A 23,943-nucleotide genomic window follows, 5' to 3' on the forward strand; every position below is an offset into this window, starting at 1 on the left:
ATATATATATATAGTTTAAAAATTAATTTAGTAAAATCTTTATAAAATAGTGACTTCTTTGGTAAAACGCTCATTCACAGATGTTCGCTCTTAACATACTTTGTTCATGCAAGTGTGAACACAAGGCCTGATTGTATGTCTGAGTACAATATGTGAATTACTTACGGTTTTTGTGTGTGTGTGTGTGTGTTTTTTTTCCCCCAAAGGGATAGTGGAGCAATCACAACAAGCGTATCAAGAAGCTTTTGAAATCAGTAAAAAGGAGATGCAGCCAACACATCCTATCAGATTAGGTCTGGCTCTGAACTTCTCCGTGTTTTATTATGAGATTCTCAATTCCCCGGAGAAAGCCTGCTCTCTTGCAAAAACGGTAAGTCTGAGGCAGGCAAAAATTCCCTTTCAGTTACTGGCATAACCCTTTGTCACATGGCCAATGGAGTTGTTTGTTTTTATAACACTAGGCTTTTGATGAAGCAATTGCTGAACTTGATACATTAAGTGAAGAGTCATACAAAGACAGCACGCTAATAATGCAGTTACTGAGAGACAACTTGACAGTGAGTATCATTAAAGTTTACATGTTGTTGGTAACAAGATTGGTCTTTGGGGCTCTCAGAGTTCGTTCTTGGCTGTGGAGCTGTGTCTGTCATTTACTTACAGATGAGTTGATGGTACCTCATGTTTCTGAGCTGCATGTTTTTCTCCTGCCTGGTCTTTTTTTGTCAACACACTAATTAACACAGTTTTCTGACAGATGACAAATTGACCAATTTTTTCAGGGTTTTTTTTCTTCAAGGAATTTAAGTGACATAGTTTGGACTGTGACTAGCAAAACTATTACAGGATTTGAGAATACAGTCACGTTTGCCTCTTCAAAACTAATGTCAAATTTCATGTAGCTTACTGTGTGTGATTTTGTGTGCAAGGAATAGATCCTCCATTAAAGCTGCAAACAAAGCTAGCAAGTCCATTTAAGGACCTGTTGGTTGGTTTAGTTTTTTGTTTTGGCTATAACATTGGTAAAGCTGCAGTTGGAATCAGCACTAGCCAGGCTATTTCTGTAGCAGTTGTAAAACAACCATCTTAATTCCTTTTTACCCTTGGTCTCACAGTTGTTTGTGCTATAAGTTGTGGATCAAGATTTGTTGCTCTGTCAAAGTTAATCGCAGTCTTCATCTTGGGTAGGATGGGGGTGGTGGTTAACCTACTTTGAACTTTAGAACTGGCAAAGACAAACATCTAAAGCAAATGAAACAATGAAGTAAGCAAACATGCAATAGTGTAATTAATGGCATAGTTCACTCCTCGGTCTTCATAGTGGGAAGAGCTGCAAGCAAGAACTGAAACAATAAGAAGTGTCTCTTGTCACCAGATGTAGCCCCTGTAGTCTGATATCGGAGACCTTTACGAAATATCTGGACTTTTAACAGAACCAGAAGTGAAGTTTTACAGCTGCATAACATTGGAGTTGCTGTATTTTCTGGTTTTGTTTCTAACACTTTATTTCCCTGTTCCTTGGAACCTTTTCCACTAGAATAGCAACTTAACACTACTGAAAAAACTACTTGTGATTGTTCCAGCTGTTGCTTACAAAACAAATGGAAGAGATTTCTCAAGCTCTTTACTGGAGACAGATACAGGGTTGGCATTGCTCTAAGTGTCTGTGTGTACTGTCCCCTTGAGTGAGATTGCTCAAGAGCTGTCCTCTGAATAAGTGGTATTGAAATAGAGAATAGAGGCTGACTTTAATTGCTAGCTTCCCAGTAAAGATAATGTAAAGCTTGTCATGTGAGTTGAAAAGCAAATTGTTTCATACAAGAGCAGAAGTTGGACTGAGCTACCGTAGTGTGTGAATTACAGTAGTAGGCCTGATAATTGATGTGAGCTTTCTATTATAAGGGAGAAAGCTGTAGACAGCTGCAGGATTCCATATTCTTGAATGAATGATATGTCTTTCCTTAAATGCCTGTCATGACCTGTACAAATGCATTGATTCCATGTTTTTCCACAGCTATTTAGAATGGTCATAGAATGCTTTGGATTGGAAGGGACCTTAAAGATCATCCAGTTCCAAATCCCTTGAACACTGCCAGGGATGGGCAGCCACAGCTTCTCTGGGCAACCTGTGCCAATGTCTCACCAACCTCATAAAGTGGATTTTTTTTTTCCTAGTATCTAATCTAAATCTACCTTCTTTAATCTTAAAGCCATTCCGCCTTGTCCTATCCCTAAATGCCATTGTAAAAAGTCCCTCTCCAGATTTCTTGTAGGCCCCTTTTAGGTACTAGAAGGCTGCTCTAAGGCCTCCACTTGAGATAGAAAATAACTTTTGATGTATGTGTGGCCGACAAAGACTGCAGTGAATTCCATAAATGTAAAAAAGGGTCTGTTTTGCTAGTTATGCAAGTCTGTTACAATCTGTGAGGTAGACTTTTGACAGTGATTCAGCATATTGATCAGTATGTGCAGGAGCAGGTTTCCTCAGTTGTTGATTCTTTGTATGTTGTCTTGAATGACTGAAGAAGCTGAGTGTGTTCATGCTCAGCAGGACTGGAGGCAGAGAAGTGTTCAAAGGGTTGTTTAACATACCAAGTCTAAATCTGTTCTACTGGGATTGCTAGATAATTCCTGCTTTGCTCTGTTACGAAATTCTTTTGTTTTCTTTAATAAAAAGACATCCCTTCCCTCTGAGGGCCTTGTTTTTTCCCAGCAGATTTGTTAAACTGTGCTCTCAATTGGTAATCCTCCTCATAGCAGTCAAGCCCTTTTTATTTAATGAAGAGAGGTATGTGTGTGTTTAGATTGAGTATTGGGAAAAACTTCCTCACCAGAAGGGTTGTCAGGTATTGGCACAGGCTGCCCAGGGAAGTGGTGGAGTCACTATCTCTGGAGGTATTTGAAAGATGTGCACTTAGGGACATGGTTTAGTGATGGACTTGACAGTGCTGGGGTAATGGTTGGACTTGACGATCTTGAAGGTCTTTCCAACCTAAATGATTCTATGAGTCTCTATTCTAGAGGTGAGGATTTAGGATAGAAGCCTCTGATAAAGTTGTTCTTACTAATTGTTCCTTATAAAAGTAGCACTGAAATTGAGACTAATGTGGTATTATAATAACGTAGTATAGAATGTAGTGCAGGGGCTAGAAACTGGCTGTTGTCTCCCATATACTGTTGTCTCCAGTAAAATAACTTGTGCTTAGTGTCTTCAGCAAGGAATGTTGAGCACAGATACCGTGTATGATGTTCAGAGCAAGAGCAAGGTTACTGGTCTTCATAGAATCATAGAATGGTTTGGGTTGGAAGAGACCTGAAAGGTCATCCAGTTCCACCCCCCTGCCATGGGCAGTGACACCTTCCACTAGACCAGGTTGCTCAAAGCCCCTGTGTCCACCCTGGCCTTGAACACTGCCAGGGATGGGGCAGCCACAGCTTCTCTGGGCACCCTGTTCCCATGTCTCACCACCCTCACAGAGAAGAACTTTGTAACATCTAATCTAAATCTGCCTACTTTCACTTCAAAGCCATTCCCCCTTGTCCTGTCCCTAAATGCCGTTGTAAAAGGTCCCTCTCCAGATTTCTTGTAGCTCCCTTTAGGTACTGGAAGCTGCTCTAAGGTCTCCCTGGAGCCTTCTCTTCTCCAGGCTGAACAAGCCCAGCTCCCTCAGCCTGTCTCCATAGCAGAGGTGCTCCAGCACTCTGGTCATCTTCGTGGCCTCCTCTAGACGCAATCCAACAGGTCCACATCCTTTTTTTTGTTGGGGGCCCCAGAGCTGAACACAGATTTCTCTGTTGTCTTATACTTGTGGAAAGGATAAAATGTTTCTGATGATGGAGGGTTTTTTAAAAGCATTTGGTGAGACCATAGAGGTACTGAGCCATAGTCAAAGAGAAAATTATTCCTAGGCTTTACCACCTTATGCTATAGAGCGTGAAGGATTCGGTTAATGCTGCTGGAAGTCTATGAAGATTACAAATCATACTGGGCTGGTAATAGTTGGGAATCATCCACTGTGGCAAAATACCTGGTTCACAAAACGATTTCTTTGCCCTGGGGGTTGGTCTGGAACTGCTGCTTAGTTTCCTTAGTTGGTACTTAATCTTGATGTATGGCTCCTTAGTATGATTTTATGGAGCTGAAAATGAGATTTTGTGCATACTGCATCTTTAGCCTGATTTTCTTCCCTCCTTGCCCTGCCCTCTAAGTTTGGAAGCTCTGTATTTCAAAAGTTGCTAGAGGGGCATGAATGACTGAATAGAGCCAAGGGATAGAGATTTAGGTGAAATGCTTTTGGTTTTAAAAAGAAAACGAAAAACTTAAGATGCCTATTCTGAAGAAAAGGATAATGCTGGATGTGAAGACAGAGCTTTACTGAAGCTCTTCCCTCAGAAGGATGCACAAAGCTGGCTTGAGGAGAAGGTACATATCCACAGGAAACCAAGAATTGTTAGTTCCCAATTCTCACGTGTCTGGTCTGTAGGTCTGATTCTTGCCTGCTTATATTGTATTCTAGTGAGCCTTGTGGATGTGAAACTTCGGGTTTGACTGTTCATGAACTTTCCTCATTACAAGTAAAGGGCTGCGTCATCTAGGGCTAGATTTCCATTTTGTAATAGCCAACAATTATACTCGTGTTAATGTGTGCTGAGTAGGACCTCTTATAAAATTACTGTTTAAGAACTAGGCTTTCTTTCTAATAATTCCTTATTAAATATTAGTCACTGATGTTAGTAGCTTACGTATTTTACTCTACTCTCTTTCTCAAACAGTTGTGGACATCGGATACCCAAGGAGATGAAGCCGAAGCAGGAGAAGGAGGGGAGAATTAACCAGCCTTCCAACTTCCGTCTGCCTCATTCTGAAATTTACACAGTAGACCATTTGTCATCCATGCTGTCCCACAAATAGTTTTTGTTTACGATTTGACAGGTTTATGTTACTTCTATTTGGATTTCTATATTTCCCATGTGGTTTTGTTTAATATTAGGGGAATAGAGCCAGTTAACATTTGGGGAATTTATCTGTTTTCATCTGAGGTGGCCAATATAGGGTTGTGACATTTTTATACAAGTTTTACATGTTTGGCATAGTACTTTTGGTACATTGTGGCTTCCCACAAGGCCAGTGTTAAAACAGCTTTCTATGTCAAGCAAAAATGAGTGCTTGCATATTGGTCTGTCACGATGGAAAAAAAGGGATAATCAGTTGCAGCCACAGGTGTTGTTAGTATGTATTCAAGCTGGAGCACACATGGCTGTGAATCAACTGATGTCCCATAGATAATGCATGTCAAGTCAACATGTGAAATCTGTGGAATATACCAATCAAGTGTACATCTCTGATTGCAGCTGAAGTGTTCCTTAAGACAGTTTGATAACCCAGTCAACTTTCTCTAGAGAAGGACAGAGAAACGGTTCACATTCCATTATTTGTAAAGTTACCTGCTGTTGCTTTCATTATTTTTGCTACACATTTTATTTGTATTTAAATGGTTTAAGCAACCTAAGAACAAATGTACAAGTAAAGATGCAGTAAAAAATGAATTGCTTGATATCCATAATGACACTGTATATCGAGCACAGCAGTACAACAAAAACCCATGTATTTAACTTTTTTAGGTTTTTTGCTTTTGTGATTTTTTTTTTTTTGATACTTGCCTAACATGCATGTGCTGTAAAAATAGTTAACAGGGAAATAACTTGAGATGATGGCTAGCTTTGTTTAATGTCTTATGAAATTTTCATGAACAATTCAAACATAACTGTTCAGAACATGTGTATTAAGTTGATGTAAGTGGAATAAAAGTTTTATGAATGGACTTTTCAACTACCTTTGGTGTAGAATTCATGTCATCTGTCTTCCCAGACCTTCTGGAGTCATGGCAGCAGTATACACAGATCTAGTGTGGAAGTATTTTCGTTATGGAAAATCTTAATGCACATCTAGGCATTTAGTTAATTTCAGGGAAGCTAAGACTGAATACTTCATATCTGACTTTAAGATTGTTGTAATTAATTAGTTTGCAATTAGTTTTCAAGATTCCTACAGCTTTCTGACTGTTCAGCTGGACCTCTAGAGATAGATACCTTAACAAACATATGGTCTCCAGACTTACAGCAAAAGGCATACAAAGTTCTTAAAGAGCTGACCTTTGGGCTAGGCCGGGTTTTATGGAAACCCATAACCTGGTGCTGTTGACTCCTCAAAGGAGAACTGAACAGGAGCCTCCACACAGCTCAGGTATTACAGCTCAGTTCGTGGGAAGGCTCCCCAGAGCAATGGTGCTCTTCCTTTTCTTGTCCCCAGCAAGGTCTGCACTGATGGTATTCACATAACTATGGCATTTGTAGACATTCGGGTTGAAACTGAAATAATTACAAGTAAATTGAGACTGATTTTCAAACAGCATCACTTTTCTCTTTCAAGAACTGAGATAATTGGAAGATAACTGAATTGTGTTTATGTACTCGACATGAGGGAAGCTGACCAAAACTGTTAAAATACATCATTGCATTCGGAATGTGGTGCTCCATTTCTAGAAGCTGCTGAGCCCTTTGTCCTGGATTTTAAGGATCAAGATGGTAGAAAAGGTGGGTAGGATAATCTTAATCCTTTAGAAAAGTAGTTAGGGACCCTGGTCACTATTCCCAGAATTTAATAATCTGTTATAATAGGTGATAAAAGTTAGGATCTGATCGAGAACAGGAAGCAGGGAAGAATATGGAGGGCAAAGGTTAATGAGACTTTCTAATGGAGAACTTTGATATCCTTCAATTACTACTGGAGAAAAAAGCAATAATGACTTTTTTAATACATGAAAGCACTTGTCAAAAGGAAAAAGCAGTCATGAAATACATTTACAAAACAAAGGGCTGCATTCCAGTCTGGAGGCGATGCAGCTTGGCAGACCGTGACTAAAAATTCCTTTGGGGATATTGGATCTACTTTTAGAAGGGAAAGACCATCACTCACTCTACAGCAGACGTGAGTTCTCTCTTGGGCTTTAATGAAGATGTTCCCTGCTTCCCTTACTGCAGGTATACTGCAATGACTTTCAACTTGCATGGTAAAGTGCTTTAAACATTTCAGTTTAAGCTACATGAAATAACATGACCTGAAAATAACCTTTTTCTTTTGTTTTTGAAACTTTAAGAAAGTTGTGAGGTAACAGGGTTCTGAAAAATTACTCCATGTGCCTGGTAAAATCAAGGTAGAACTGAAAATTAAAAACCAGATAATCAAATGAGGACTAGTGGAATACAGCAGAAAAGGTATTTTACTCTTTTGCTTTTAAAGGCAAAATATGAAGGTATCTTTAAATAAGATTTTTTTGGTGCGGTGTTTTTTGCTTAAGAAAGCTCTCTTATTTCAGCACCTAAGCTGTTCTTTTAAATTCACCTCCGAGTCTTCATTCCTCTGTTCCTTCACTAGAGTGATATACAGTATTTGATTATGACAACACCTTCCTGTATTGAGTGATTAGCCTTGTCTTGTTAAGAAGACATGAAAACATGCTTGTAGTCTTTGTTCTGACATTGAAGACCCTTCCAAAACATGGTGGTGTGTTGCACAGAGGGCATGTCCTGTTCCGCAGCACAGCCTCTTGCTTTGTCAAGCAGAAAAGCCTTTTGGGGGCCTTGAATTCTTGCAGCTTTTAGTGCAGTATTAGTTCTGCACCCATATGTGATACAGAATGCTGCTTCTGTGGGACCTGCATCCTGCTCACAGACTGGACAAGGCAGCACAGGCTGAACAGCCCAAACAGTGATAGAGGCTGGGGGTGCTTGAGCCGCCTGTGTGCTGAGGACAGCCTAGCACTCCCCTGCAGCCTTGTGCTCCTGGAGGGGAGCTTCCAGAGTGCTACCAGCAGTCTGACAGCCCAGTTAGCATCTGCCCCTTGCTCATCTTGCCTTTTGCCTCCAGTCCTTTTGGAAGGCAGGTGGGTAGGCTGGCAACATGCTGTGTTGGTAAGCTGCCTGTGCATTGTGTGACTTGGTGTGCTTCCTTGTTTCCAGTAATGAACATCTTGGCAAGATCCTGGCAGGCTGACACTTCAGATTCTGAACAGAGGCGGGAAGGAAGGACAGCCCTATGGGTAAGAAAATGTATTGGAAGTCAAGATTTAGCGTCTATTCCCAACTCTCTCCTGGGATTTTTTATGGTAAGTAGCTATATTTTATTCCAAGGTGCAGTTAAAAGTTGCTGGAAGGTATCGAATCCCAGCCATTCTGAAAATGGTTACTCAAGGTACCTTTCCAAAAGGGGAAATTGCTTGCTACTGATGTGGTGTTAAGGAACATCAAAACTCCTGTAAGGAACCTGTGGAAAGTGAGAACTATTGTAAACAATTGCTGTAGCCTTTGAGCTGTATCCAAAGGCCTCACATTAATCTGGTGGATAAAATTGAAAATTTCTTTTGCCAACCCCACCCTTAGTAAAATGGGTGTTACCTGTTAGCTGTAGTATAGAAACTGCTAGTTGTGATGAGTAAGACCCAAGCGTGCTTTTCCACTCGAGTTCACAAATTACACAGAAAAGTTGCTTGATATGTTTATTCTTGTGTTTTAATGTAACAAAATCATTTGCCTTAAAGATTCATCTCCTTTTTTGCTATCATCTTGTAGCCTAGTCTGAAGTAACAGGAAAAAAAAACAATTTTAAAGCTGCCAAGTGCTAATTGCCATAACAACTACCTGCTTTTTATAAAACTTAGAAACACGCATGACAAGAGACAACTTCAATATGAATCCAGAGAATGAAGCTTAATTCAATGTTCCTTACATTGTGCCCCACTGTCCCCAAGCTCTGCTTTTGACAGATGAGTGACAGGAAAGTGCAGCAAAGACTTTCTACCCTGTGTATATCAGTTTCCAGCTGAAAGCAGAAAAGCTGAGGCTGCTCTTCTGGTTCAGACTCGGGGTGAGAGATCCATCTCGGTTCAGTGTGGTTTTACTGGAGTCAGCACTTCGCATTGCCGTTGTCAAATGCATCACAGTGAGTTGTGGGACAGATTATCTTCTACCCTCTCCTCAGCAAGGCTGATAGGGAGCTTCAGTAGAAGCAAAGCACAACAGTCTTTAAATGGGTGCTTGAAGCAAAGGCAACTATTTCAGAGGTTTGCTTTACAGGTGACCAGGGACATCAGGGGTATTAGCACTGGCTGGTGCAGGAAGGCTCTTGGATCATGGGGTGAGGCTGTAGCTATTCAGTCCTTATCTCCACCACTTAGACAAGGGGTGCATCTGCTGGTTTTCAGTGGGCTGACAGTTATTGTCAGTGAAACATTTAGAGGGTAGAGCCAAGTCAATCATGCCACATACCAAATTGCTTTTTTAGAACTAGAGGGAAAATGGCAATTTCAGATTCTGTTCCCAGGCAAAATACAGCAACAATTATGGCTTGGAAGTAGGAGTTTAGAAGGGCTTTGGAGGTTCACTGTGCAAGGCATGCAGTTTTACTTGGCCTCTCAGGAACCCACATTTGGAACATCCAGGGTTCCTGCAGTGAGCAGAGCAGTTTTAGACCTGTTTGGAGAACTTTCTGGTAGAATGTTCTGCAGAAAATTACTTTCTTAAGGAAACTTCTTCTAGTGCAGCTGCTGAGATGGATGCTCAGCCCTGCTGGCAAAACCTCCAGGTATTACCACACTGTGGTGGTTGAAAGTGGCCTTGAAGGAAGGTGGAATATATTGGCCCCCAAGCTCAACTGCTGGATGCAGCTCTAGAACACTGTAATGCGTTGCAGAGCCATTACTTGATGTGCCTCCTGACAGGGAGGAATAGGGCAAAGAAAAAAGGTTTCAAGGACAAAACTTCAAATGTCATGCCCTGGATTACACGTCTGGGGCTTATCTTTAAAAGGGCTTGGAAAATAGTCAAAGAAGATAAATATTTTTAACCATAAGATACCTTTCTATGGTTTTTTTTTGTTGGGGGGGTGTGGTTTTTTTCTTACTAGAGATGTGCTTCTCTGAAGCAACTTAGCAAATTATTTCTGTTGACCAGTCATTTCTTGCCTGGTGAGAAACACTGGGTTTAGTGGAGGAATTACTTTCTTAGAGTTTCTGTTCTTCGTCTTGCTTTTGATCCCTGACCATTGTATAAACTGTGCTGGAGTGCTTTAAAACTGGAGAATTTCACAGGGAATTGTGGTGAGCAAAGTGGTATCTGCATATTGGAAGCATTCATCTACAATGCCGCTGCTGTTGTGATCATTGGCACTTACAATGTCATTATTGCTGCAGATCAGTGCCAGCTATGTAGAATCTACATAGCACACCCCTGAGCTGCCGTTGCAGCAGACTGTCCCCAAGCACACATGGATCCAGGTGACGTGTAGGGCAAACATAACAGCTTGTCAACATGTGTGAACTTGCAAAGCCAAGTCCAAAGCTGCTGAGTTTAACTTCCTTAAAGAGGAAAGGATTGTTTAAGTATAAATCTTTATCATGGTAAAATATCCTACTCGCAGGTGTATGTCTCGTGTAATTCCCTCGGGTTATTCTTTACATCTAAATCTGATCATTTTATTTCTTCACACTCCAAAAGTAATATTTAGAAATATTCTCATGTGGTTTGATGTTTTCTGCTGCTATATAGCCACACACCAAGCAGAGGGGAAGACTGATCCCCAAACTTGTTCCACAGAGCCTAGTGTTTGTCCATTGCACTGAGAGTTTTTTAAGAGGGTCATCATAGTTTAACCTTCTGGGACAGGGTAGTTAAGCTGTTTTGCTGTCAATGCTAAGCCATTTAGCATCAACATATCTAATTCTGACTCCTACTGCCAAAGGGAACTGGAGAACCTTCTAGGTCAGTGAGATTGTCTCTGGATTGCCAGAAAGTGGCATTTCATGAATGAGATTTTTTTTCTGACCAAAGATAAGGATGCACCATTGCCCCAGTTGGTTGCTTAATGTGTCCTGGGACCAGAGGTGACAGGCTGTAGGCTTTGTAGAGAAAACACTAAACTTCAGCAAAACATCTGTATGTGTGTTTCGAGACCTGACAGTTTCACAATTCTGTTTGAAGTAGAGAAAGGCTGACTTAATGCTTACAGCTGACATCTCACCTAAGCTAGATGATGTAAGGCATTTCAGTGTGAATCCAGACCATTCATCTCCTACAGTCTTATCCTGCTATGTGCCCATGAGCAATGGCCATGAAGGGATGACAGGCTCTCGCACTAGAACAAAGAATTAGTTACTGAAGCAAAGTGCTTACCTTTTAGGAGCAGGAAAACAGTATGAGTCTATTACCTAAAGCAGCAAACATCAGCAAGGAGTGATTTCCTCCAAGACAAAGCAGGTTGATGGTCTGTCTGCAATTCTAGCATAGCTTGAACTTTAGTCCTGACCTGCCAAGGCAAATGAATGGGTTTTCTTTCCTGCTGCCTGTCAGTAGTGTTAAAGAAGTCTAACTTTTGCATAGCAGACTTTGTGTACTATCCATCTTTTCCCAGTCTGTTTTGTCAGGCTTGAAATGCATTGTGTGCTAAACCCCCAACGAAACAGAAGGTTGCACAGCTGAGATGTAGAAGTAGCTTACTTTTAAGTATAAGGGAAAATAGGTCTGCGGTGTTACATATTCTGGAAGATAAATAATTATTTTACTAAGAATGCAAACAGATACTTTGAGGTGAGCAAAGAAAATGTTAATACCAAAACTACACCAAAGGAAATAAGAAGACATGCTGAGAGAGATAGGGAAGTGAGGCAGCAAGAATCTAACCTCAAAGCGCACAGGAGATTACACGACCCAACTTCCGAGGCAGTCCTCTGAGCATTTCAGTGAGGACAACTAGTGTCTTCATTGGGACCCTGCCGTTTTGTAGGGCTGAGAGGTGTTCCACAAACCATTCAATGTGGGCTTGATAAATGAGGATTTTTACACAGAACATGACCTAGAAAATGGTCTGGACTTCTGCAGAATGGGGTCAGGTGCATTTAAATGTGACCTTCAAAAAGAAGCAGAGTGAGACTTGTATCTTTTTTACTTTTTCTCCTGCCTTTTTCTGAAGTAAGAATCCGTATGCTCATGCCTGTTACTTACAAAACTGTGATGGGATTTGATTTAAATTTGGGTTTGGTTGTACTGCTATCCCCAGGAGCTCAGAGTGAGCATCCAGAGGGGTTGGTCACCATAGGGACTCTTTGCCTCAGTGGCTGTTACAGTGATATAACAGGCGCTGGAGATAATTCTTCCCTGCTCTTGAGTCTGCCATATATACAAAGCCCAAGGTTTTGGTTTTTAGCAAAGTAAAATCAGAATCAGATGTGACATTCCCAGTGACAGCATATACAAGCTAAGGACAGTCTTCAGTCATCATGCTGGAGCCACCCACCAGACTCCATCCCTCTGCAGAGCAGAGGCAATTTGCTGCCTTCCACAGCTCCTGCTGTCAGGAGCAACTGCCGGGATAGGCAGACTGCCTAAGGAGGCCCTGGGGGTTCCCGGGGCAGAGGGTTAAGCAGACTGGGAGAGAGGTGTGGAATTAGGCAAGCAGGAAGTGAAAGGACTGATGGATTTGTCAAGGAGGGAAAGGAAATAACTCTGATGGTTGGGATGCAGTCGAGAGTCTCTATGGTGGGGTAAACATAGTAATGACGGGGAAAAAAAATCTCCAAAGAAGTCCCTTCTTAAGTATGTTGGTCGTAGCTCATGCTCCAAACCCATGGAAATGTAAAAGATGGACCCAAGATGCCTTCTGGTCAAAATGGGCTTGGTTAGGGATACCACCGGAAAGACAAGGGAAAGGCTAGAATGGGTGTCTAGATGAACACTGGTGCTGCAGACAGTGTAGGGGGGAGCTTTCAGTGATCACAGTCATGCAGTTTCTGAAGAGTTTGCAGCCCCACCAGATTGTGCCTTATCTCTGAAGAGCCACAGTGAGTCACTTTCTTTCTCCTTTATCTATCCTACTAATACCATGGGACTGGTAACAAAGGGAAGTGAAAAACAAGTTCCTGTGCTGGTTTCAGCCAATAAGTTTTCTTCAGAAAAAGCTTTGACTAAAAAAATCTGTATTTTCTGTCTCTGAATCCAAGATTTTCCTCTCTTTCCTTTCCCTATCAAATGGATGAAACAAGGTAGCCAGTTCCTGTCTGTTCACTTTCTTCTGGTAATACTGTATATATGGTATTATGTTGCAAAATGAAAAGGCATCTTCTTCTTCAAGGTTCAAGAGGTTGATGTCTCATTCCTGTGCTGCTCCTGACTTCTGAGCTGTGCTGCTTTCCTGTCTCTGTGAGCATCTTGACTGGGCAATACACGTGTTTAGCAACACGTGTTGCTCAACACAGGAGCGCTCCAAAGGCTGCATCCCCACCTGTGCCTTGCTGCTCTGAAACACCGCACAAACTCATTTCAGAGACAAAACCACAGACATCCCCTCCCTGCAGGCTGGTAGAGCAGACGCCCAAGTCATCTTTGCAGATTAGGCAGTTAACGTATTATGGTCATTAAAGCTTTGGAACATGAATATCCCATTCGAGGCTGACGGCGTGAATGACAAGTCAACCAGTGAAATGCAGAACCGGTTCTAAGTGTATGTTTATGGCCATCATCGTCATCACTGATGCAATATTCCAAAATGGTTCCCTGGAATATCAGTTTGTTTGAACCTGAGAAGATGATGTGACCAACTTCCCTCACCTGTCTGCCAGCTCCTCCTTGAGCAAGCACTGCAAGTGATGAACCTCCAAGGAGCAGGATAGATTCCCAGATGACAAAGTTCATCCATCAAAGGGCAACCAGACAGGTCAGCTCTTTTTCTGCTGAAGTCACACCATCGGTCATTGCAGCTCTCCAGGTTTTGTAGTGCATCAGGAAATTATATCTTCTTGGAAGGATAATGAGGAAACCCAAACTCTTCTCTGTCCCTAAGAGCTGTCCCTAAAGGTCGTAGTTGAGATATTGGCAGAGAAACTCAAGTCAAGAAGACTCAAATCTGTCTTCTGCTCCAATTTCCTGGCTAAGGAATGGACTGCAAACTTCAGTCTACAGGGCTGCCAGGTTTGACTGAAGTTTATGTAAGAGATTTTTTAATTTAGATGCTTAACTAAAATGTTTATTATTCAAACAAGAAACTTGAAGATGTAATTTAAACCTTACAAAAATCACAGATGTTTCCGGGGAAATGTAAGCTGAATTTGGAGCAGACTTCGTGCCACATACTGAGCAAAAGCTACATCGCAGTCTCCCTCACCGGGTTCCTGGGACAAATTTAGAGAATCAATTAAGTATCTTTCACGAGGAAATAAATGTCCAAGAGGGATTAGCCAAGTGACCTTTTCTTGATTCAAGAAATGTCTGTTACACTCTGATGATACATTTTTCTTCTAGTTGCTAGCTCTACCGAATGGACTCTATTACTAATTTTTGTGGTAGTAGATCCTCTTTAATTATGTTTTTTCTTTCCTGTGACATGTACTAAAGTTTCCAATTGTGTCATAGAACTTAAACTCCTTATGCCGAGACCATGTGCAGCTGAAGATAGAACACAAAAAAGCAAACAAGAAGCCATCATCAGATTCTGTGGTGCAATTTCAGCAGTATATTACAGCAAGAAGGAAAATCTGCCTTTCAAAAAATGAAAACGTTGCTTATGCTGTTGATGGAAAAAATGAGTATTTTTGTAGTTACTTAAGAGCTATTGCTCAGAGTGTCTGAGGGCCACCTTGAGCTGCATCTCTGATGGAGAGCCAGAGGATGCTCTGTAGAAATCTGGCTATTCTGTAACTGAGGAAGGAGCACCAAGAGAAGGGTCTCAGAATTGCCAGAAGATGCAGAATTAGCTGAGAGAAGAGGGAAATCTCTAAGGAGATGTTTGTGCTTTTGATAATGGCAGCAAATGCTGTGCTGGGCTCTACAGAGGCACACAAAACGCATGCCCTGGGAGGGGGGTATGCTCTCCGCCGTTGCTCAGTGCATCTGCAGAACTCGTCCAGGGGCTGGACACCATGCTGGGTGTCATGCTGGGGTTCATGTCTCTCTCGATGACTGCCTGTCAGCTCCATCTGCTGTCTAACCCCAGTGGAGAATTGTCCAAAGACCTAAATACTAAAGCCTTGGCACCTGCAATTAGTACTGTTGTTAATCCACACTGAAACTCCATTTTCCATAGTAAATAGTGAACTTGAGCTCTCTTAGTAGAGCACCAACATGTGTGTTTCCTGTCCAGAGATGCCGTCTTTCTTTTTGCCTAGCTTGTAGGACAGCATCATTATCCATCTCATGACAGCAAACATTTGCTGGGTCATGTAGTAGGAGAAAGATCTCAGGCTCTGCAAATTCAACACTGCATCCAGCCTAATGGAGCAATTCTGAGCACGAAGACCCCTGGATAGTATTCCTCAGCATCAAGCCACAGAAGAAGCCAAGGTGCCAAACTGTAAAGCATCAGACCTTTGGACTGGTACTGTAGATGGAGGCAGCAGGCTGGGAGTGCCCCCTCCACCTGCCTCCAGGAGCAGGCTTCACTGCACAGGGTGTAGTAATTGCTGTGACCCCTCTAAAGCCAACAGAAAAGAAAGTGACCCTTTACACAGGTGAATAACCCTCTCTGTAACAGACACAGGGTAAAGTGGATCTCCAGGAGATGCCTCTGTCTCCTATGACGGGCAAGTAAGCCCCTGGTTTTGATGGCTGAAGTCAAAGAAGCTGCCCGTCCGTGTCCTGACTCATGCCTGCCCTGTGTTGTGTGTGCAGCCTTGTCCATTTCCCTTTCCCCCCTGACCAGTGCCAGGGTGCTTGTGTTCAGAAGCCCGTGTTCCCCCGAGCAGGCAGCTCTGGCAGCACTCCTGAGCTACCATGAGCAGCTCCCAGAAAGGGCGCCCTCTGCGTGGCTGGGGATGATGGTGTGAGGAGCAGGGAGATCCTAACCCTGCTGTGTGTATAACTGGTCCCCTTGCTGCCAAAAAAAGCTCCTGCAAAACGCTCCAGGTTTCTGGCACTTCCATGCTCATGTGTCCAGGGCAGGAGGGCAGTGGAGCAGGGCAGCCACCCTCAGTGGGGCTGGTGCCTCTCCATGGGCCCTGCCTGCAGTGACCCCTGTGTCAGCAGACACCCCAGGGCCTCAGGAAGCTGTTTCTTGTCAAAATCATGATCCCCCAAGTAAAGAGAGGAGCTGTGCAGATAATAAACAATTGGTGTTTCAACCTGTCATATGCACGAAGAATGCTGAAGCAAAATGACATGTGAAGCTGCTGAGAGTATTGAAGAAGAAAAAGCATTCAGGAAACCTGCAGATGGGATCTGGGCATGTTTTTTGTATCATTAATTCAAAGCTGTGTGCAGCATGCTGATGGTATCTGCACAGTGCTGCACACTAGGCCATTGACTTCCTCTGCAAAGCGAAGGAAGGGAGCTGTGGTCCCCACGTGCAGCCACCCATTAGGCAGGGTCTCTGTGGTTTCAGGTCGGTGCTGCACCCCATACCCCGTGGAGAACTGGCTGTTCCTGAGATCAGTAGGGCTCTTGCTTTTGTCTTTCAGACAAACTGGCTTGGAAGCTCAGCAAGGCAGAAAGCACGTGTTGCGATTAAAAAGCCAAAGCACCATTGCAGAAGTTGTAGCTTGCACTGGCAGGAAAGATGTGCAGTTCTGTTTCTGTCCCAGGAAGGCTGGGCTATCCTTTGCCTCTCTTTGTGTGGTTTCACTATCAGAAAACTGGTGCAGATGAAAACTAATCTTTATTTTCTACTGGATGGGCTCCCTGATCGCAAGGGCACAAAGACACCAGTGTCAACACCAGGAGAGCACGGGGACACCGCAGCAGCCTCACTGGGCTTCCACCACAGCCTCAGCACACAGAGCATCCTCCCCATGGAAGTCATGGAGGTGGTTTGGTGGCTGCTGAGAGGAGAGGAGGAGCTGCAGGAACCAGATCACCCTTTCTGATCACAGCCCATTAGGAAGCTGCAGCCAGCACATAGAGGTTAGTCCTGCAGACTTGGAAGAGCCGCATGTGTTGCTCAGCTTTTCCATCCCCTGGCACAAAGGTGTGGTTTTTGTGAGCATCCATGACCTGATTCATGCCGAGCCCTCCCATGTGAGGCAGAGGTCATGCACGCTCGCTACTCCTGTGTAACATATAAATAGTTATGGAGCCTAAAATGTTTAGATTTTTTCTATACCTGAAAGGAAACTAGGTTAGGCAGTAAAAGATCAGTTTGCTTCAGCTTTTTTTCCCCTCAGGGGAGAGGAAGATGAACTTTCTATTTATAGACAATACATGTAAAGGGTTTTCATCAGTGAGTTTATCTCATCCTTGTGCTGTGTTGTTACTTGGGGGTAAAAAATGGGTGGGTGAGATCTCCTCACTCTTGCCACAAGACTATGGTTTTAGTGGCATGCTGCTGTAACCATGATGAGCTGGAGATAGAAGCCAAGTGAGGTTTGTAGGGAGATACCAATACCTTGTATGAGACCAGGTTTAGATAGTGGACGTTGGGTATGGCCTTTCCCAGTGTATTTTCACTTGAGAATCTCTCCATCACATGTGACCAGGACCCAGGGTGAGTAAACTGAGTTTTACAGTTTCTAGCTTTTGCTGTCTCATACCAGCTCAGCTGGAGGAGAGAGGATGGGAAAGGGAGACCTGGGAGTTAACTTGGTTTCCATTGCCCCATGATGTATTTTCTTACAGCACTTCGCCCACCACAAGCTCGTTGCAGTGCCCAGACTCCAGCACCTCTTCCAGAAACAACCCAGGACTGTTTCCACTTGCCCTGATCCCTCCCAGAGTTTGTGGCACTGCCCGCAGCTGCCTGCAAGTTTGGGGTTATTGCTGCTTGTCAAGATGAACCATGGTAACTGGAGAGAAGAGAGTAGTCTCAAGGGATTCTTACTGTTCCAAAATTCCTGAAGTTACATGTGCAGTAAGATAAAAAAAGCCTAATTCATTTTGTATTTGAATAAATCCGTTACAAAGAACTTTGATCTCCTAAATCAAGAAGACTGGCAACAACTACTGAACCAGTGTAAGTACAGCAAAATTTAGCGGTCCTGCTCCCCTGAGATAAAAAGTCTAAGAAACTGCCTTTGAAAACACAGTGCTGGAGGGAAAAGTACAATTTAGACATGTTTTTCATTCTTTATAAGCATGATCATATAGCAGCTTCAACAGTTCGTAGAATCACACAGTAGTTTGGGTTGGAAGGGACCTTCAAAGGTCATCCAGTCCAACCCCCTGCAATGAGCAGGGACATCTCCAACTAGATCAGGTTGCCCAGAACCACATCCAGCCTGGCCTTGAATGTGTCCAGGGATGGTGCATCCACCACTGCTCTGGGCAACCTATTCCAGTATTTTACCACCCTCATGGTGAAAAACTTCTTCCTCATGTCCAGCCTGAACCTCCCCTCTTTTAGTTTAAAACCATCACCCCTCGTCCTACTGGAACAGGCCCTGCTAAAAAGTCTTTCCCCATCTTTCTTCAAGGCCCCTTTTAAGAACTGAAAGGCCACCGTAAGGTCTCCTGGAGTCTTCTCCAGGCTGAACAACCCCAACTCTCTCAGCCTTTCCTCATAGCAGAGGTGCTCCATCCCCATGATCGCTTTCGTGGCCTCCTCTGGGCCCTCTCCAGCAGGTCCATGTCACGGCTGTTTGGAAGGTGCTGTGCTGAGCTGCTGTGGCTTTGGGCAGGAGCTGCTCTAAGTGGCACTGTCACAACCAGTGACAGCAGTGTCACACCAGTGGGTGGCCCGGCTCCTGCAGCCCCTCCTCTCATCTCAGACACCCTGTCCGAGACACGGGTGAGGAGGATGCTCTGTGTGCTGAGGCCGCGGTGAGGGCCCAGGGAGGCTGCCACAGGGCAGAGAGCAGCGGTCGTGTTCCTGCACTGAGGTGTGCTGAACTGGACATGTTCGTACTAGAATTAGATCCAAAGTGCCTTTCGGGTGTTAGCAATAACTTACATGGCTGAAAAAGAAATCATGAGATCATCCGAAGTTGTCCTTTGCGAAGATTTAAAACTACACCATTTGGGGTGTGATGGATACTTCTCACAGAGATTCAAGTGACCACCCAGGAGTCAGTGTGATTAAATCACTTATCCTTTTCGTAATTTTAAGAAAGCTTTCAGGTTCATCAAGTAAGCAGCTTCTGTTCCTTTTATCCCGAAATGGGTATACCTGCTGGAGCTCGCTGCATGTCACTGAAAAAACACATTTTCTGAGCCTTATCTACAGGAAAAAATCGGATTATTGTAAGTATTTCACATCAAAAGCATTTTAATTTGCAAGTATTTCTGTGTTATTTCCTACTTAGACTTCACTAGTAAGCTGCTGAGAGGGACACTGGCACCACTGCTCAGCCTTCCCACCTCCCACTGCTGAATGAGCGGGGTTTGGGTTTCCATTCCTGCACGGGGGCATCAGGTCACCAGTAACCCATGGACACAGATATGCTCAAAGCAACATCTTGACTGTCCAAGCTCAGAGCTGCAGCACCAGGAGTGCTGCAGGATCTGGTGTCCCAGTGTTGCTTTGCCCGGGTTCACCCATGTGAGACCATCCCTCCTGCCCCACCATGAGCTCTGATGGCCGGAGCTTCACCTGCAGAGCTGAGCTGGACACAGCCAAAGGGGACACAGCCATGGCACAGAGGTACGGGTGCTGCTGTGGGACAGTGGAGTGGCATCTGGCCTGGCAGTGTGATTCCCACTTATCTGTGGGGGAGTTTTTTGACAGCTTTCTCTTACCCTGCCAATAGTGCGCTGGTTCACAGCTGCATCTCGGTGAAGACCCTGCAGTCACACAGGATGTTCCATCAGTTACTGACTTCTTCAGTGCCTGAAATGCCAGCCAGCCTCTGGAATGGCTCAGTAAAGAACCAAGCCTGGTCAGGTGAGCGGGAGGACGAGGAGCCTCCCTGTGAGCCCAGCAGGGCGTAGGGTGCAGGCAGCGATGGAGGTCAAGCAAGAACGGGGTTCACACCTGTCAGCAGAAGGAGAAATTAACCCATCCAGCATGTTGTAAGCACGCTGTGGGGCAGCCGCGTCCCTGCACCAGTGCACTGCTCTCCTCCCTTGTGCCCAGTGAACCCCCTTTGGCTCTTGCTGCAGTGACCATGTGAATTCTTCAGTCCTTCAGATCTGAGCAAGGCAGGCAGGGCTGCAACCTGCCTGGGCAGGAGCAATGCCAGCCCCTGCCCCTGGGGAGGAACAGCCAGAGAACAGGGCTGCTTACAGCAGCCTTCTGCACTCCACCACTCCCTCTTCCCTAAATAATTTGGCCTTAGAACACATTGGCTGATGCTGCTCAACAGTTTGCTGTTGCTGTGCACTGCAGTGCTCGGCAATGCCTTATGGCATGAGGCTGCTTCTGGTGAGCGTGGTCAGTGCTCAGGGCTGGCAGAGCAGCAGGGCTGGGTGCACCGGGACGTGGGATGACAAGCCCTCAGCAGCCCACAGAACCTGAGCCAGAGGGTTCTGGATGGTTGTGCCTCACTGCCGGGGTCATCTGCTCATGGTTGGAGCCTCATGTAGTCCTCGTCCCTGCAGGGTCTCTGCATGGTCTGGGTAAGAGGATGGGATGGTTTTGCCAGGGGTCTCATCCAGCCCTGTGACAGGCTGCCGGGGGCTCTCCTGGGTGTCTGCAGCATCAGAGACTGACTAATAACTGACTAATCGTACAATGTAATTACTGGTTACTTTTGCCCTCTAAAATAAAGTGCTACCTCATAATTAAAAAATAAAGAGAATGGCAATCCTAATTATTAGGCTTTCATTAGTCCGACAGAGGCACACGCGGCGCTGCAAGGACTGTTCTCTCGGTCCTTACCCACAGCTCCCCCTGCGTGCCCAGGGCAATATCACTTAACAAAGGCTAGGTGAAGAGGAGTCACCTCCGCAGGAACCTCACCGGCCGCCGCGCGGGGCTGAGGAACCTGCCCTTGAGCATCCCTCAGGCTTCAGCGCTGGTGCAACCCGACCTGCAGGCTGCTGCTGGCGCTCAATCCTCAGCCACCTTACCTGCTCATGCACTGCAATTTTGACGTAGGAATCATAAATTACACCGTGTTTCACATCCGCATGGAAGATAATCATAGCCTGGTATCTTCACACTGAAAATACTGCAGCAAATACACTGTGGTGTTTTTCCCAGCACCCCTGAGCAGCCGCACCCTGGCACATGGGGAAGGAAGAGCTGTGTGGGGCCATCTGAAGCTGCCTTTGCTGAGGGGCCAGGAACAGGCAGCTTCTGCTGGAGGCAGGAGACCTTAACAGTCTCTCTGAGCTCTAGAGCAGCCGTAAGTCTTGATCCCACTATTAATGAAGTCATAAAATATCATGTTAGAAATGCCAGCCTTGGAAGAACAAAAAGTAAGCACCGTGGTACTGTTTGTAAAGCACTGTAGAAGAGATGCCAGCTTATTCTTTTCTAGCTCTTCTCCCCCCATCTCTAACACAACTCAGCTTTGCTTAATTTAGCCTTTTGCAGTCATCAGTCATTGCAGACCATCTCTTCTACACCAGAACAGTTGGTCTGGCTCTGGTCAGAGGGGTAAACCAGAAATTCTCCTTGGAACCTCTGCTTCGAGTGGGACCCACAGTGACAGTGCCCAAGTGCCACTCAGGAGCCATGGCCACGTGCTCCCAAGAGCCTTGAAACCCTCTTCCTCGACCTTGTGCCACACTGAAGCCTCTTGGTGAGTTTAGCATGTACCAGCCAGGACAGCTTCATCCATCGTCGTTGCCCTGGTTGTGTGAGGGATCAGGAGCTGTATGGGGATGTGGTGCTTCTACCAGGGTTGGAGGAGCCCTGGGGAGGACGGCAGGTTCCCCAGGGAACAAGGCGGGAGCAGGCTAGAGGGCAGGGGGAAGGAAGTGGTGGTTTCCATCAGCAGCAGAAGGGGAAATCCAGCAGGATGCTGCTTCGTCAGAGCCTGTGCCTCCCGGGGCAGCTCATCCTGCTGGGAAGGAGCTCCTGTGCTGGGAAAGTTAGAACTTGACTCAGGGTTATTTAGTCACTTGGCCACGAGCTGTAGTGGGATTATGGGTGTGAACAGGGTGGCCCCTGGGTGCTTTTGCTGCCTCCCAGTGGCACGAGAACGGAGATGGGGGGATCCCAGGAGACCTCAGCCTGCCCTGGGCAGCGCTGCCAGGAAATAAAGTGAGTTAAAAGGGGGCACCCTTCCTTGCTCCATCAGGGTGCAGGACACGGCCGTTGCCGCTCAGCAAAAGAAGATCAGCAGTTCTGGGCAGGACCCTGTTCTGCTCTTACCTTCTATTAAATCCTCCAAACAGTGTGAAGCAGCACAGAGGAAGCCAGGAAAGCAGTAAAGGCTGTATCTGAGATCCGTGTGCCATCGAGTCATTGCTCACAGAATGGGGATGGCAATTAACTGTCTAAAACGGGGAGCACGAGGGAAGAGCTCAAGGAAGGATCAATCAGGTTTTTCACCTCAAATAAGCTGTTCTGGGTTGCTGTAGCCACCTACGTGGTGAGACAGCATGGGATGAGAATCTGGGAGAGACAATTTTCTGAAACTCGCTTTTGAGTTGTGTACCCCAAATGTGACTTTCCATCCATGTTGTTTTGGAGGGACAAGCTGCCCTGGTCTGCAGGAGGATTCTGCAGCTTCCAGGAGAAAGGATCTCTCAGGATGTAGGCTTGTAACCAGCAGCTTGAATTCAGCCTGTCAAATAAACATGGATTAGATTCAAGCTAAAGTAGCAGTTGTACAGGTGAAACGAGAGAGGTCTCCAGATCCACACGGCTTGAACTCTGGGGGAAGCTGAGCTCATCCTCACATGTTCAGTCCTGAGATACAGTGAAGTAGAGAATAGCAGCAAATCTTGGACATGAATCAGATGTTTCCAGAAACATCCATGATTTTTGACATCCCATCTTCTGGTCCAAGCCCACCTGTAATTTATAGCTCTGCTTTTTGAAAAAGAAGGCAGTATTTTGGGCACAGCACCAGACTGGAACAGCTTCAGGACAGCAACATGCATGAACTGAGCACAGGCACATTTCCAGTGACCTCAGTTTTTGGAAGGGCTGCCCCCTCTCCGTGTCCTCTTTTGAATACCCATGGGCTCACTGTTTGCAGCTCTACTTTTAAGATTTTTAACCCAAAGCACTGGCCAGGACCCACGCTCCCCACATACTGCTGTGGCAAAGCCCGTGAAACTACAGGGGGTGTTAATCAGCTATAAAGCTCTTGCACCAGCCTTCTGTGAACGGTGTCATAGGGCGGTAATTCTCCACTCGGGTCTCCAGGCAAGCTCCTGCAGATAGGATCTCGTTCCCTTCTGGGCTGTTATTGGATGTTTCAGTCCTTATTCCTGCCAGAGAAGCTAACGACTATACAGGTGTACCTGCAGGCTCTGTCCTCCAGTGCGCCCAGTGCTCCAGCCCTGGTCCAGCAAAGTGGTGATGTGTCCTGTATAAAGCACATGCAGATTCCCACAGAAGTCAGCATAAGGGGCAGCACCCTCTGGATCAGGCCACCAGCAACACATGAAGGAGGAGCCATCAAGTGGCAAGTGCTGCCATCACTGTATATGGTTCTTCAGAGCAATAGTCAGTTCCCAGTCCATACACCTCTGGTCAATAACACTGCTTTTCACTGCAAACATCTTAAGTTGCTCCAGTATGTGCCTCACTTTTCTTATTTACGGCAGTTAGTGAGGCGTTTCATGGGGAGCGGGGGGGAAAGGGGCTTCCTATTAAAACAAGGAAAGAATGACAAGGCAGGAGGTATTGGCGGTAAAAAGAAATACAGCTTGCCTAGCAAAACAGCCATCCTATTACCTCATCAATGGCACAGAGAGGGGAAATTATAAATAGCAGCACTAGTAATGCCTGGGAGTTGCATCTTGGCACCGCTGCCTATGGCCACCTCCTTTTGGCTCCTGCTCCCAATGAAGTACGAGGGCAGGGACAGCAGCTGGGTGGAAAATGCCATCAGCTCTCTGACTCCTTGCTCCCACAGG

At 45.1% G+C, this 23,943-nt stretch overlaps 1 protein-coding gene across 1 annotated transcript; it reads left to right on the forward strand.

The window, feature by feature from the left end:
• Positions 1-206: 206 nt before the first annotated feature.
• Positions 207-5,830, forward strand: LOC104411477 (14-3-3 protein zeta; the record flags this gene model as incomplete). Its single annotated transcript, XM_010021900.1, has 3 exons — positions 207-370; positions 462-557; positions 4,771-5,830. Coding segments are annotated over 3 exons (320 nt in total), but the record flags the coding sequence as incomplete, so codon positions are not given.
• Between the last annotated feature and the right edge of the window lie 18,113 nt (positions 5,831-23,943).

This window comes from Nestor notabilis, unplaced genomic scaffold, assembly GCF_000696875.1.
Source record: "Nestor notabilis isolate BGI_N333 unplaced genomic scaffold, ASM69687v1 scaffold15689, whole genome shotgun sequence".
NCBI lineage: Eukaryota > Metazoa > Chordata > Aves > Psittaciformes > Psittacidae > Nestor > Nestor notabilis.